At 43.7% G+C, this 16,081-nt stretch overlaps 1 protein-coding gene across 2 annotated transcripts; it reads right to left on the bottom strand.

The window, feature by feature from the left end:
• Nucleotides 1–1,737: 1,737 nt before the first annotated feature.
• gab3 (GRB2 associated binding protein 3) lies at nucleotides 1,738–15,483 on the bottom strand. 2 transcript variants are annotated; one of them, XM_028984916.1, is made up of 11 exons: nucleotides 15,393–15,483; nucleotides 15,007–15,233; nucleotides 10,953–11,256; nucleotides 8,476–8,632; nucleotides 7,772–8,163; nucleotides 7,466–7,521; nucleotides 6,963–7,197; nucleotides 5,878–5,968; nucleotides 5,328–5,412; nucleotides 3,704–3,823; nucleotides 1,738–2,954 (listed from the first exon to the last, which is right to left on the bottom strand). In XM_028984916.1, exons 2-11 carry the CDS (start codon nucleotides 15,076–15,078, stop codon nucleotides 2,838–2,840), a joined length of 1,629 nt encoding a protein of 542 aa, XP_028840749.1. In that variant the 5' UTR covers nucleotides 15,079–15,233; nucleotides 15,393–15,483; the 3' UTR covers nucleotides 1,738–2,837. The 2 variants fall into 2 exon arrangements, with proteins under 2 accessions (XP_028840749.1, XP_028840750.1); XM_028984917.1 differs by lacking the exon at nucleotides 1,738–2,954 and having other exon boundaries at nucleotides 3,706–3,823; nucleotides 5,313–5,412.
• Between the last annotated feature and the right edge of the window lie 598 nt (nucleotides 15,484–16,081).

The raw sequence follows: 16,081 nt of genomic DNA on the forward strand, positions 1-16,081 counted from the left end.
ACATTTTCTTTCCTAAACAATATTCAGTGGGCTTACATGAAAAAGCTGCAACTGCCACAGAGAATTCAAGGCTGGTCAGGCAAACTAAAAATATACTTTTGAAGAAGCACCATCCCTTCAGAAGAGGAGTGTTTGGCAAGTTATCACAAAGATGAAAGCATGCAGTTTGTTAGTCCATTGTGCCTAAGGGAGGACAGTAACACAGTGTAAAAATTCCATCTGGAAGTTTTCAGCTGTTCTCATCCTCACCTTTGTAAGATAGTCTTAACATAATACAGTAACAATATATATGAACAGGCGGTAAAATCAGCATAATACTCATTCTTGTGTTACGCCACATCATCCATATCCGAAGTTTCATGCACAGATGAAATAATGCACAGGCCAAATTTTTAAGTGAATATATTATAACCCAGGACATTTACAGTCATTTGATGTGTTGCACGTGCTGTAATCATAAATTGGAGAAGAAGGAAGTTATACCTATAGGTGAACATAAATTCAGGAATATTCCCCACATACATTTTGGAAGGTAAGTGGGAATGTTGGAATGCGTATGCTGGACATAAGGCGGGGCAAAGGGCCTGTGTCTGGAACCAGGTCCAGGGGCTTGATGTGAAGGGGAACAAGGCTGGGAAAATTAACCAACTTAAGCTTCAAACTCGAGCTTCAGACGTGCACTGTAACTGCTAGCACTGCGCTAGGCTAGTAATATTTAGTGAAAACTATCTAAACTAAACTATCATTAGTGGCTGACAGAAGTGCATTCACTTTTAAAATTTGGAATCTGCCATTCTTTTATCAACTGAAATTAATTCGTGTTTAAATACATGATCAGACAGCTCAGTTTAATTTATTCATGTTACACTAAACCATTCATATAATTGAAATATGTAATATGGCACAATCTAACATTTTCTTTCACTATGTAGCACATTTGGATGCTAACAAAAGACGAGCATGGTTTAATACTTCTGAACTTTATTAGTATCGGTTATTAACTGCTTGTCTTGTACATTACTTTGCTGTGATATTGTCTGTGGCTAGGTATCTAGCACAAATCTTAAAGCATACCGCGCTCAAAACCACACAGCCTAGCAGTCCAAAATACGTTGAGAACATTTGTTTCTTTCCCCACACGAATGAAATGAAGATTTATTTTACAGTTGTGTGCTTTGTTGTGTTAAAATAATTGTCAAAGCTGTTTCACTCACTGCTTTCTAGGGTTTGCCAGGTTCTTTTTGATCCAACTCACCACCAGATGGTGATCGGTTGACAGCGCAAGCTGTCATTTTCACGCCAGAGTTCAACATTGATCAACGTTCTCCGGTATAAGGTGTTTCTGTAAGACACTAATGAGCAACTTTGAATTCAAATACATTTTTTCATTAGGGACAATACCAATTCTGGTGTCCAAGAACATCTCATCCTCACTGTTCAGAGCAGGAAAGCACTTACTACCAATCATTGCCTATTTTGGCTAAATGGTCTACAAGGGCACTTTAGCACACCTTTTATTTTCCTCACAAACCAAATGACAGGACGTAGGATCACAGTTACCCTATTGCCGGCAGTGTGATATACACACTTGTATATCACTTGTATACACACATCGTGCTTTTAGTTTCAAGGAGACCTAGTTTACACGAACTAGTCACACTCCTTTGTGCCACAGTTGGCACTGATTCACTAGTAGTTTATCTAATATGTTTGGTGAATAAATGAGTTACACTGGTATTTTGAAAAAATGACTTTATTTTTCATGGAAGTCATCCTGAATGCTCATCATTGCAGACAAGACAAAGAAAAAAAAAAGCAATCAGTAGTTCAGTGAAATTCATTATTTGTTCCCTGAAATGATTAAACTCATTGCCAGTGCATTTTCTTCATTACTGGATCAGTCTTTGTGACTGGATTCAGAATCTGCCCCCATTCTCCCTTTGGTTACACTGAATTTTCTGGAATGATATCTTGAACTCTACTACTCTTTACTACTTTAACGCATGAGTCGTTGAGCTGAAAAAGCTCGCTGTCCCTTTAATGCCATTGTCGCCTTGGTGCGAACTTTGTGTGGATGAGTAGTGTGCTCTACAAGGTCTTCTGGATATTTAATGCAAGTTGTTGAGGTTCATATTGTTTGTACCATTGGTAACACAGATTGTCCAGGTCTCTAACGATGTCTATTACATTGACTATTACATGTTGCACATGCTCAGGCATACAGACAAAAACAAAACTAAACAAAAAACAGCCACATAAAGAGTATCTCTCAGACTGCCTCTCACACGCCTTTACTGAATTTTTTTTTTGTGCTTTTAAGTTCATTTTTGTAAAATATGGACCCAAAAGAAGATGATGTTTATAAAAGCTACAATGTGATTCACTGTGATTCAAAACTGCTACGCTCCTCTCCTCGGAAGAAAAGGCAAGAGTAATGGCAGATGGCTCCTCCATATTTACAGTGCATTAAAGTCCTCAGAAGGAGTCTTCATGAATCCTGTCTCTCTGAAGGAGCTCTCGTGTTCTGACTCTACATAAGAAGTACCATTCACAATGATACATGTTTTTACTGAAGTTTAGTGCCCTCGGACTGTGTACATATCGACAAAAAGTCCACAATTCCATTATAACTTACACTTTACTTACAGTCTTTGTTCTGGGTGATCCTTCTTTTTGAAATGAAAGACCTTTTCTTCAGTTGTTGACTCGAAGATGCTGCAAGCTGCTGTCACCCTGCTTATGTCACACACATTTATGTTCATATTGTCCATGGCTTACATGGCTTGCCGTGGCACAGCAGGACAGTGGTTTCAGCTGCTTTCTCACCACTGAAGCCTTCACACTTTTGACTGCCGAACATCTGTCCACTCCATCTTGGTGTTCTGCAGTGCCTGAGTCTTCTTCTCGTCCACTTGAACGTAGTCAACTCTGTCCTCGTCCGTAAGGAGAGGTTTCTGTGAGGTCAATGAAACAACAACACAGTATAAATCAGGCAGGCATCTGCAGTGGTCCTGCCAAATTAGACCTCAAAGTTTATGCAAAATGCTCTTGAAATTATTTAATATGCTCAGTTTTGAAGAGCAGGTTTTAGCTGAGGGTGACACACGACCTCTGGCTTCAAAGCTCCTACAGCTTGAGTTTCTCAGAAGATGTGATTCAGTCAGCTCATAGAAACTCATTCAATTTGCTCATAGGCCAAAGTATCTCAATCTTCAGGATTTAAAGCCACACAAAATGCTTCTCTTGCAACCTTCCATAAGAGGGCTTTATTTAAAACATGGTTTTCCGGCCTTTTTGTCCTTGACTGAGATAACGTTGTATCTATTGTATCCCTTTACATGTAATATAAACCCTCAGAACACTGTAATGGTTCATCTGTGTTATGCACTACAGGAAAGAGGCATTGATATTCCTGTCAGTCAGGCCGCCTTTTGCAGCGAGTGATGAGTCACTGGCTGTGATGCAGGTCCACAGCGCCGAGAGTGACAATATCACCAACGCTCTGTTCATTTGCTGCTCACACACACACAAATAAAATATAGAAATATGGATATGGAGCGCTGTGCTTTCCAGCACGGATAGTCTGAGAAATAATTCATTATTTTGACAGAGGTAAAAGCCAAATGGAAGCCTGCTTCAAAATCCACTCTGTCATGGTTTCACTATTTTTGTCTGGATTGTTGCTTGTTACCATGGCACTCACTTTCTGCACTGGCGAGGGGGAGGCGGAGTTAAAGTCGAGCGACAGGTAGTCCAGGTGAGAGTGTCTCAAACAAGGGGGCACTGGCGACTCACTTGTTGGAAAAAACAGCTGCTTGGTGTCCTATGGGAGAAATCACACAAGTTCAGGTTGTTATTCATGGATTAGGCCTAAATGTTTTTATTCTAGGACTAGGTTTAATCCATGAATGGGAAACTAGCCCTTAATATTATGCACTCATATAGCAAATGTATATAAAAATTTCAGACTCACATAAATTATGAGTGGAATCAGATTAATAAAGTGAATGATAAGTGTCATTATATAATAAATGTCTGAACATATGATTTACTGTCTCTCTGTTTCTCAATAATGTAAAGTTTAACACTCATCGGGATTATTCACACAGACAAAAACGATTCAGTGTTTAAGAAGATGGTTGTGGAGCTAAGTCAGATCTGATGGCCATTGTTCGCATACCCCACCTCACAACTTCAGGAGAAAATCTCTCCAATACTAACTTCCCCAGACACACACATACAGAAAAACATACTCTCTAACACTCACACACAGACACACACACACACACACACACACACACACACACACACACACACACACACACACACACACACACACACGTTCACAGGTCTGATGGTTCATCAGTATGGAAGCAAAAGTTTCAGCATGTTTGCTGTTCCTGAGCCTCATGAATTTTTAAAACTCTGCATGTTAGATTATGCCACTATTTATTTTTCTTGATAAGACTCCAGGACACAATTTCCTGAGTGTCTCAGAGACGACAAAACATGCAGACTTAGTTTTACTGCTGATTTTTTTTATACAGCTTAGACGTGCAAATTATTCTTTACTGAAGAACCGAATATTTAATTTCGCCTGGGACTAGTCTGAACAGCATTTTCATAGGCAAATTTTAGTGTTGTTAATGAACACTGCATGCAAATATTAATATTTTTGTGTGCACTAAGCCCACTCTTCTCTGCTCAGTGCCTACTTTGCATGCCATGGATTTGCTTACTGTCAAATAACCTGCCATCCAACTCAGTTGAGTGTTTTCAAAAGGCTGACCCCAGCCACTAGGGGGCGTACCCAAACCAAGAAACCAATGGGCAGATTCTTATGTGCGGCCTATTCTTAGCTGCTCAGACACCAACAAATTGCCTCTAAATAATGTGAGATCTTTATATGCATTTACAACATGTGTGGTTTAACACTAACACTAGTGTTGGTGAGAGGAATTAGGTAAAGAAAGTAAATGTTTCCTATTTTTTTAGGTCCTGAGTTGCAAATGCATTCAGTAATTCATCTGCCTAGTCAGCAAATCCAGTTTTTTAGGTACAAAGAAACTGAATGAGTATTTTGTTTTCATCAAATATAATTTTCTGTCCTGTCAATAAGTGGAATTAGCATGTACTATGTGCATAGTACCTTAGTAATGGCTTGATTCAGATTTTTTTTCAAAAGCTTGCAACTTGTAAATAATTCAGCTGAACTTGCAGCTTGCAAAAAATCTATTTCTGGTGCATTGTTGTTGGGAATTATACGGAAACAACAGCAATAAATATGCAAAAAGTGCTGAGGGTAGTTTTACAGGAAGTCACATTACTATGGGAGTGCTGCTGGCTTCCTGGTCTGTGGAATTTAAGCCACTCCCCCATCTTCTGTCCGGAGGTACAAACTGAAGTGAAGTACTGGAGACAAACAAAAGCAGACAAAACAAAACAGACCGGGAATCAAACACAACAAACAAACTAACAGAATGAGTATGATGATGGTTTTTAAGATGTACTTTACACCGTAGAAACAAACAGGTGGATGTGGACAGTAAATGTACAGAGACAACTGGGTGTGAATTTGGTAAAAGGGCCTTGTTTCAATTGGGCTAAAACTAGAGCATCAAGAAGCACCTGGGTTGTAAGAGATAAATATATACACAAACAAGTCTGACTTGTTATTTTAGTGTAGCTGGCAGCTAATTACCCAGCATGCACTTTGTTGTTCATTGCTTTCATTTGTGGTAATACAGAAGAACCCATGACCTTAGCAAACAAATGTCTAATTATTTGTGATGTAAAATGAAAAGAAGAAGTGGAAAAGAATCATGTAAATGGCTTGGTCCTATAGAGTAAATGGATGAACGGATGGATTGAGCTCACCTGGGCTCTGTCAGTCTCCTGCTCAGAGGAAGATGTGTCGAGTATTCTCTAATGGTGGACAGCGCCCTAAGGTCAAGTGGTGGCGGTCGTGCTGCCAATGCAAAAAGACGTTACGGCATGTATCAGAAGCCTTATCCAGAGTGACTTGCAATCAGCAGTTACAGAGACAGTCCCCTCAGAAGCACTCAGGCTTAAGTGTCTTGCTCAAAGTCACAACGATAGTAAGTGGGGTTTAAACCTGTGACTTTGTGATCTTTTGTTTCATTGTTGAGTGTATTTACCCACTAGCACTACTATCACTCATCTGCTCTTCTTTTTCCAGGCCATTACTAACATATGAAACATGCTGGCATGGCTGTTACCTGACAATGGTGCATTGTTCAAATCAACTTCAACACAAAAACGTGGAACAGAATGTATTCTTTCATTACAGCGTAAGGTGGGAGTCACATGATCTGGAAAAAAATGATCTCATATCTGCTGTGCATCAGGAAAAAATGCGGTCGTGGGAACCTGCTGGTATCATCAGTTTCACTCACAATTGCGCAAGAAGGAAACAAATTTAAACATGATGCAGCACAGCATCACAAGGCTATCACAAGCCTGAACTGTGACAAAGTGCTGCATTTAGAAAGAAAAAATAAAAAGTCGAAATTCTTTACATCCTCTAAGTGGAAAAAAAGAGACTTTATAAGTGATCGCTTACCTACTAATTTAAGGGTTCGTTAGAGGCTATCCTGTATTTATCTTGTATTTGAACATTGTGCTATTAAAGGAATCGCTTCACCGGGCTGTTTCCCATCTAATAAAAGCTTATGGAGGCAGATGTTCCTCTCTGCCTCCCTTGCTTGGTCCAGAGGGACGACAGATACACCACAGAAAATCTGCTGACCTGATCTTTGCCTGACATTGGCCGCAGAGCAGCTCAGGAATATCAATTAAGACGGTCTTGGTTTACAGGGCACGCTTGCTGATGGTGTCCTTTTTTCTCTTCTTCTCTCAAATAACTCCCAATTCAAGCGTTTCCATTACAGCAGTTGGAACAAAGACAGAACAATTACAAAACCTTCAATTAAAGACCTCACCCCGTGTCTTCGGTTTCAGATTGCGGTGGATTGGTGGAGGTTCCAGGTCAGGGGCAGGGGGAGGAGGCGGCTCTGTTTTCCCATTGGTCCGTAAAAAGGTGGCGGTCACGGTGGACGGACTCATAGGTACGTAACAGTCAGAGGGGACATCACCGGCTGTGGCTGGAGAGGCCATGGGCACGTAGGAGTCGTCCTCTGACTGACACAGTGGACTGGCACTGACTGTTAGTGCAGGCTGCATGGAAAACAATATGGAGGAAAAGAAAAATGCAAAGAAATGACCAGGTCACATTTTATCCCAGGCTGAACAATTCACAGCTATCACTGTTTTTTCGCTTTAAACTTCTCTCACAACATTGTCCTTAGTTAATGAAATGTCATTTTTATGCCATCCATTCTGCAATGAAGGATTCATGCACATACTGAAAGCTCCAAAAGCTCTTTCAGTTCCTGCTTGGTCATTCGTTGTGGCTGATTTCGCCTGTCTGGAGATTTTCTCTTACCAGATTGAGGCTGAGCCGTTTGTCCCAGTTTCTTGTAGGGCCCATGTCAAATTCTCCTGAGGCAAAAAAAAAAAATGTTACACAAGGAAAACCCAACTTTCTGTTTCATGAAAAGCTCCATGGGCTGTGACTAACACTTGCCATGTGATTGGCTCATGTAGCTGTGAAGGGAAATTATGATGATGTCATGTCAGGAGTGAAGAAGTGCCACCACTGGTAAGCGGTGTGATGTCACTAGGTGATCTGATGGGGATGTTTGCTGGCACCACATGACAGCATAATGTAGTACGTAGTTTTAAAATGTACCTCTCCTGACGTGGTCCAGGCCAGACAGGGAAATCCTGCGTGGAATCACAGGCTGGCCCAGGTGACGGCAGCCGTCGCTGAGGTGCTGCTCGGCAAAGTGTGTGGGCTTTGGGGGAAGGGGTGGAGGGGTGTGCAGATCGGGGTTTTCACAGAACGGCCGGTCGAAGCAGAAGACGTCACGCGGGTGGTGCAGGGACCGAGGGGAAGAAGAGGAGGATGAGGAGAGCGAGGTGGGACCACAAGGTGCACTAAAGGGGGGGTCGGAGGCACGGCTCATGAGAAATGGGCAGGGCGAAGGGTCCGTATGAGGTGGGGAGGAGAACACGTCTTCTGTGGCGTTGTCTGAAGAGCTCTGGTCCAGAGAACTTTCTGTGTTGGTGAAACTGTCACATCTACAAAAAATAAAGACCAATTAAAAGTCATATTTCATGTTTCCCTAGTAATGAATTATTCTTGACTGGATAATTATGTGCCGTGGTCTGAGGCTCATTCATAAACATGAGCAGATCTCTGAATTATACAATGTGCGACAGTTTGTGTGCAATTATTAGATTTTTTGCCTTGAAGTAAAACAGTGAAACATATTTACATTGTTTCTGCTGATCAAATAATTGATCTCAGGGCCTGAAGTGCATATTAATGTCGCCATACTATTTCTCATGCAAATGAGTGGATTATGAAGTTGCAGAGTAGGCTTGGCTTGCCTGGCAATGCTGATTGTGCCTGTCTCACACTGGGAGAGGAAGAGGTAGTCAAGGGTTGGGCTGGTTTCTGATTCGCTGTGACTGGCTACGTGGGAGAGCGCTGGCGAGGGCTGCTGGGAGGCTGGGCCTTGAGCTGAGCTATCTCTATCTGCTGAGTCTGAGATAGAGATAGGGAGAGGGCAGGGTGATTGACAGCATATCATCAGGACAGAACAGATAAGACAGGAAGGAACCCGAGATGTCACTTCTTGAAAACATCTATATCAAATTTTGCCATTTCTGTAGCATTGCTGGCAGCGGCGGCTCTAAAACCAGCAGGGGGCAGCCAAAGCAATCGTCACCAAATGCTTTCCCAAACCCTGGGCAAGAAATGCACAAAGTTAATCGAATTTGAAACTGAAACGGTTTCCCTGATCTGATGATGTGCCGTGCTAATTAAGTGCATGTGAACATTCTTCATGGGCCACCTTTCGTAAACACATGACACGTGTAAACAAGCCCAAGAACGCGTCACACGCACCAGGCCACAAATTCCAGATATGAAAGATTAGAAATGCGAGTGCTAGTACGCCGCATTCCTTTCCTGGCAACTCCCTCCTGACCGTGAAGCCGATGTTTGGAACAGAACGGGGTCCCTCTGAGCGCGACCCCGGTCCTGGAGCAGCGCTACTGAAATGAATCAGGATGATGACCGGACAGGTTCTCCGCGTTCAAGCAAAAGTTCCCCCGCACCATGCAACATGTTGTTTGTTGGTGAGCAAATGCTTGAACGGCAAGCCCCCAGGCTGCTTCGCCACGGCAACAGGCCCCATTTGAATGAAGCCGCCGGTGACATGCTAGTGTTTGCGCATGGGCGTTCTTTCAGAGACTCGGGATCTATTAGTAGTTTCATAGTCACCTGTCTCTTCCTGTTATTAAGCAGTCACCAGGCCGTGTGCGTATGTTTCGTGTGTGCGGGGTTTTCTTCAGCCTGTGGCTAGGGTCTCCGTTCCTCCTAATCTGTCGTTGGTGTGAATGTGGGTGTGGCTTCAAGCGAAAATCGGGAATGTGTGACTTCCAAGTAGACAGTATCTCGCCCTCGCAGGCGCTGATGTATCACCGAGTGTCCTAACGGCTGCCTGCCCCATCCTGCCCGTATCGTTCATTGCAGCCTGCCTCGCTCCGTGGCCATGCGTTGCTCTCTCTACATGCCACAGAGAGAATGTCTGGCTCTCATTTGTGGTGTTTTTGCTTGCGGAACCTACCTGCTGAAATATACAATTGTGTAATATCCATGCAGGTGTTTAATGTCTGTGCATTGCCAGCGCATGATATCACCGCGCGTTAGCCGTTCGCTTTGCAGCATATCACAGTGGTTGCAGGGAGAGGGAGACAGAGGATGGCCCTGAATATTAATGCACGGCCTCATCTAAACCACGCTGAGAAGGAAGGCAATGAAGCCTGTTCGTCATTCGCTGCTGAGGATTATGGGAATTATGGGAAATAGACTGCACGCCCTCTCTGTGTCTCTCTTTCACTCCGTTTTCAGCCGAGGCACCGTTGTTGAGAACACAGACGCACCTCGCAACATTAAATACAACACAACTTCAATGTACACCCGAGTAAGACACTTAACCTTGTTCTGGGGGGACTGTCCCCGTATTTAGTAGGTCGTAATATGAATAGGTACAAACGACACAGGCTGATGTATGAGAACTCTGAACACCGAAGGTTAAAAAGTACACGGCATGTGAACTATTTGTGCCAGTCCTGCGCAGGGGTGCCCGATGCCTATCTTCCTGTAGGCGTGCGAAAGATGAAAACTGTTGTTGCACGGAGAGGCTTTAGTGGTTGAGGAGGCTGCGAGAAAACATTGGTGTGTGACCCTGTTTCCATGAAAATTGAAGTTAGCGGTTAATGAGTCTGTGGTTGGTAAATCATAGTGAAGAAGAGCTTTCAAAAGTTCTCAAGAACTGCGTTACCGCAGCGAGAGTGACTATATGATATTCTCTTCTGTAATACTCATTTAATGCTTAATGAACTAGCTGTCATTTATGTCCCATTTGTTATAATTCTTAATTTATTATTAACATAATTCCCCGTGACAACATTTTTAATATTATTACCGAATGCTTAGTTTAATTCTTTATCAAGAGTTCATGGTGAGCGATCAAGATAAGTGGTTATTACTACTCTGATTCACTTCTTAACTTCAGCTTAACTTCAATTCACTGGTGTCTACAAACATTTACATTTACAACATCTGTCGGACACTCTTATCAAGAGCAACTCAAAATCATTAGTTACAGGGACAGTTCCTCTGGAGACACTCAGGGTTAAATGTCTTGCTCAGGGACACAATGGTAGTAGGTGGGGTTTGATCCTGTGACTTTGTGGTCATCTGGTGCATATTAGAGTGTATAACCCACTAGGCTACTTCCACCCCTACTACCACACCAAGACTGTATATAAAGGTATAGCGGGTATTAGGGTCTCACCTATGCTGTCATCAAGGGGCCCAAAGGTGCAGATCTGACTGATGCACTGCACCCAGCTGTTCATCTCCTCCTGTGTTTTGGCCAGCAGGTAGAACTTGCGTGTCGTAGTCTTCACTACAAACAGGTGCTGGTTCTGGAGCTGCCGCTTGATCAGCAGCAGCTCGGCCGGCATTTGAACCTCACACTCCTGAAGGTCAATGATGCGAATTGGCTTTTTGGAACTCCTGCTGCGGTAGTATTCCAAAACGTCCGGGTTGCCGCTCATCCGGCCTCGCCGCAGGACGAACCATCGCTTCCTCCATGACTGAGGAGGAGAGAGAGAAAGTGAGAGGTGAAGATAAAGTGTACCGAACATCAGTCAGAAAACCTTTGTAACCAACATTCCTTGGCTATTTAAACACCTCAGGGGTGTGTTGCTCAAATTGTGAACTGAATTTGAAAACTATGTTGAACAATTTTCAATGCAGCAGTGAAAGGAGATGTATGCTTTGTTTTAGGGTCTCTATATTAGTCAGTGCCACTGCATTTCAAAGAATCGGCCAATAAATATTCAGCCAACAGATATCAAGTGATCAGGAAACTGATATCTGATGGAGGGTTAGAATTGCAGCGTCCTTCAACTCCGGACCTCAAATCCATATCCAGACAATGAAGTTCCCTGAGCTGGACGACGCCCTAGGCTGTCGTTTCCGTAAGGTGGACCTCACATCTTTACAACAAAGGGTCGCCTTACATATATATGACAACATTTGTGTTTCTTAAAGAAAGTGTATTCCTGACGTCACACCACCTGCAAGTATGAAGTAAACACATCTTCTTTTTTTAATTGCTGGGAAAAACAGTAAATTTAGCATCTCTATTGCATTTGAAGCTAGAAATCCATTGATGAGTTACAGGCCTCTTACCTTTATTTTAATTTAGTTTTATTGTATTTTTAATCGGTCACACTGATGTTTCTTCTCAGAAATGATAAAATCTGTGTTAAAGCATGGTACATGCCTTGCAAGGCTGCGCTCAAGTTGCTACGGAATTGACACTGCATAATTAATCGATTGGAGTTTCCACTCAGCAGAAATACTGATTCATGTCTCAATTTTTTTTTAGAAAAAACATCCTAAAAAATAGGGCAATCTGGGTAACAGCGTGGCTTCTGGACATTAGTAAAGGTGCATGCAATGACCTGAGACTTCTCCCTTTACTCACTTTCCCAGACGAGCACCAGAAAGGGGAACTAACGCGTTTGCCGAACAGACAACAGTCATTGGTCTGACAAGAACCCTCAAGGCAGAGCAAAACACAAAATTGCACTGAAGCACTGTTTCAGTTGAAACTCCATGATCAGGTCCTGACATAATGCCTAATCAAAGACATAATTAAGCCAAAGTATAAGCCTTTTTTTTTTAAATCAGCGTTGTCACACTTATTGTCTCTTCTGTGCACAGAAAACACTGTTGGTGCTGAAGCCATGCATAATTTAGAGACAGCAGAAGCAGGACTGCTAAAAATTCTGCATTTTTCCATGTTGTCCCATTAAACCGGCCCTCAGGTAGGTCATGATTAATTCAGAGGCGGTGTGGACGAAATGGGGGTTCGGGGTGACGTGCGTGTTTACCGGTCGCACGCGATAACGAGAAAATGTGAAGAATTGCAACTACCTCGCAAGTATCCAAACCGTCCTGCTCATGTACGGCAATTCCTTTCACGATAAACTCAAATCTGCATACACCCATGTGGTGCAGTGGTTGGGCTAGCGGGTAAGGAAATGGACCCGTAATCAGAAGGGTGCCGATTCGAGTCCCAAACCGCCAAGGTGCCCCAGAGCGAAGCACTGTCCCCACACACTGCTCCCCGGGCGCCTGTCATGGCTGCCCACTGCTCACCAAGGGTGATGTTTAAAAGCAGAGGACACATTTCGTTGTGTCACCGTGTGCTGTGCTGCAGCGTTTCACAATCACTTCACTTTCAGCTCACTCGGAAGATTCTCCGGCCTTTTTATGGCCTTGAATCCTGTTACTACGACAGTCCACGGCTAAACATGCTGTGTGTGTGTGTGTGTGTGTGTGTGTGCACACGTGTGTCTGTTTGTGTGTGTGAAACTAAATCAGCTGAGTACGATCACGAACATGAAGCAAAGCAACAGTTCCTCTTTTATTTAACACACAGGGTGTTGACACGTAGAAAACACACGTACACGCTGGCACAACGGAAAGTACACACACATACAGACGCACACGCACACATGCCTGTAAAATACTGCACAGGATTTTCTGCATAATTCTCTATATCTGTTCCTTTTGTGTATTTCGAGTGAGAGAGAGCGGCAGAGAAAGAGACAAAGCAGAAAGAGAAAGAGGACACACTGGCCGCAAGGCCTGTCCTTCCTGTTTTAGGTGTCCTCCAGCGAGCCCTTGAAATATTTACCATCAAACATGCTTGTCTGCTTGTCAGTGTGTGTGTGTGTGTACTGGGAACTGGACTCATTGTGTGAGTCTCACACACACACACACACACACACACACACACTGTTCTGTGTCAAACCGACCCCCCCCCCAGTTCCTCTCAGATGCAGGAAGTGCTGGTTGCTGGGGGGTGGATTCGCTGCTAGCATGACTCATTTCTGCCTGTGGGGTCATTCCTTAACCGCCTGGTGCTGACACGACTTCCCATGTTTTGCAACACACCCAAATTTCGCAGCAGTGGAGGTTGACGCTGTGAATATGGGTGTGTGTGTGTGTGTGTGTGGGTGTGTGGGTACACTCGGTTGAAGAAGCTCCCTGCACACGTGCTTCTGGGTGGACTCTTTTCAGTGCCGCAAAACCACTCGGGATCCAACTCCACCCATTTTAAACATGTTGGATGTGTGTGACGGCATCACCACTGCTGGGAAAATGAATTTTCAAACTGACAATAGATAATGATCTGAGGTTTACAAGCAGGATCCCTGAGGCCTGTCTGGACACCGAGACAAAAAAAAAAAAAAAAAAATACCAACAGCCACGTCACTCGTGCTATACTGACACGCTGCTTCTGCTGACTACATAACACACACACACACACACACACTGATCATGCTCCTATAGCAGCAGCCATAGATAATGCTGCACAGAGCGCGTCTTTTTCCCCACGCAATGACGCTCCTGAGCATTAAAACATATTTAACCACTGTGTGCCTCTCTTTGTGTTTGTGCGTGTGTGTGTTCACCTAGACAATGGCAAGCTTCATTGCTGAGTGGGAGCCATGATGATGTTAGCAGCTATGTGTGAGTGCAAGCTCGGGTGTGAGTGCAACTTTGCATACGCTGCCATGTAAACACTGCTCTCTGTTTGGGTTTGTTTACGCCGGCGGAGATGGTAATGGAAGGTTGCATTCTCGGCGGTGGCGAATTTTGCCAAAATTTCATAGAACATTGGAAATGGCTCACATTACGGACTTCATACATACGTCTGATGCTAAATCTGGGATTTTGGTCCTTCGTCGGCCTAATTTACCCTTTACAGAACACAATTCACAATTTATGAAAGTAGCTTTTGAAATTAGTTCAGTAATGAATTTATTAACTGGACCGCACAAGATTTCATATATATATAAAACAGACAAGGTGACCAGGCAAAAAAAGTGAAGAGAAGCACCGGCTCAGCATCTCTTCTGGACACATGTTTAAAGCACAAGCAGCATGGCACAGAGAACTGGGGGGGAAAGAATCATACCACAACAGAGTCTGGTGCGTTGAAAGACGACTTGGCATCTCACTGCGCGGGGATGTGACCGCAGAACGTACACCAAGACAACACTTAACCCGCCACACCAAAGGCAGGTACGCGGCGGTGACACAGCATTGCTGCTCGGCGAAGGCAACACAGCACACAGCCCCGAGCAAGAGCCAGGACTCTGTTGCTGAGAGACTGGAGTTTCATAAACACCGGTCTCTACCGCAGCACCTGCCACTCCACCGGCTCACACAGAATCGCCGTGGTACGAACACACAACATGCTCAAATCGCACACACACACACACACACACACACACACGAATGAAGGAGAGGTCTGTACTCACGTATCTTTTGAGCTTTTTCTCCGGAGGGGACTTAATGAGCCAGCCCATAAGCACCACGTCCCCATCACTCATGTTGGTATGCTGAGTCCTGTATGTGTGTGTGTGTGTGTGTGTGTGTGTATGGTGTGTAGTGGCTGTTTTTTTTTTTTCCAGTGTGGCCGCCACCGCCGCCGCCGCTGCTGTCAGACTGAAAGCACAGGCGAGAGAATCCTGTGCTCAACCCCCAGCTGCCACAAGGAGGAAGTCATGCCATTGATCACACAAACGGACGAGTAGAGAGAGCGAGGGGGGGGGGGGGGGCAGGAGAGAGAATTAAATGAGATAAGGAGAGAGAATGGGAAATTTACAGCAGAGGAAAAGAGAATGAAAGAGGGGTAATAACCTACCTGAATGTCCATGTAGGAGTATGTATGTACATGCGTCAGAGTGCGTCTATGTCTGCCTGTCTGTGTGTGTGGGTCCCCTCCCTCTAAGAACGAAAAAACCCTCACATGACCTCTGTAACATGTGCATGTGTGTGTGAGAGGTCAGTTTGAAAACTGCTGTTGAGGTACTTTTACTGGGCCATCTGTCCCTAAAGCCTTCATCAGACCACTCCGACGTGAACCCTCATAAAGATGGTAGGGGGATGGTAGAAATGAGGGACATGGGTCTGTGTTAGGCAAATGTGCTGCCATACCAGTTCCTTTTACTGCTAATTTGTGCAAGGGCATTAGAAGACATTTATTATTCATCACTTAAATGTATTGTAAGGAAGGGGAGGCTCCAGGCTAGAACATATTAATCCACATTAGTGGAAATCTGTCTGATATCGCCAGAGGCTTACATGTCTGTGTGCTTCTTAATAATGTGCTGTAATAATGAATATAAAATAATCTTATGTATTCTTAGATGTATTGTGAATTCAAGGATATGATCAGGATATGAAAGAAATAAAAAAAGGTGTTAAATATAACTGTGTGTTCCCTATTTTACATGCATCAGAGCAACCCATCAAAATGCAGAACACTTCGTGAAAAATAATGATTGGTCGCCATCTTGTGGTCAAATGCACACACTACAAAGTCTTTTGAAA

Source organism: Denticeps clupeoides, chromosome 6 (genome assembly GCF_900700375.1).
Source record: "Denticeps clupeoides chromosome 6, fDenClu1.1, whole genome shotgun sequence".
NCBI classification, from domain to species: Eukaryota; Metazoa; Chordata; class Actinopteri; order Clupeiformes; family Denticipitidae; genus Denticeps; species Denticeps clupeoides.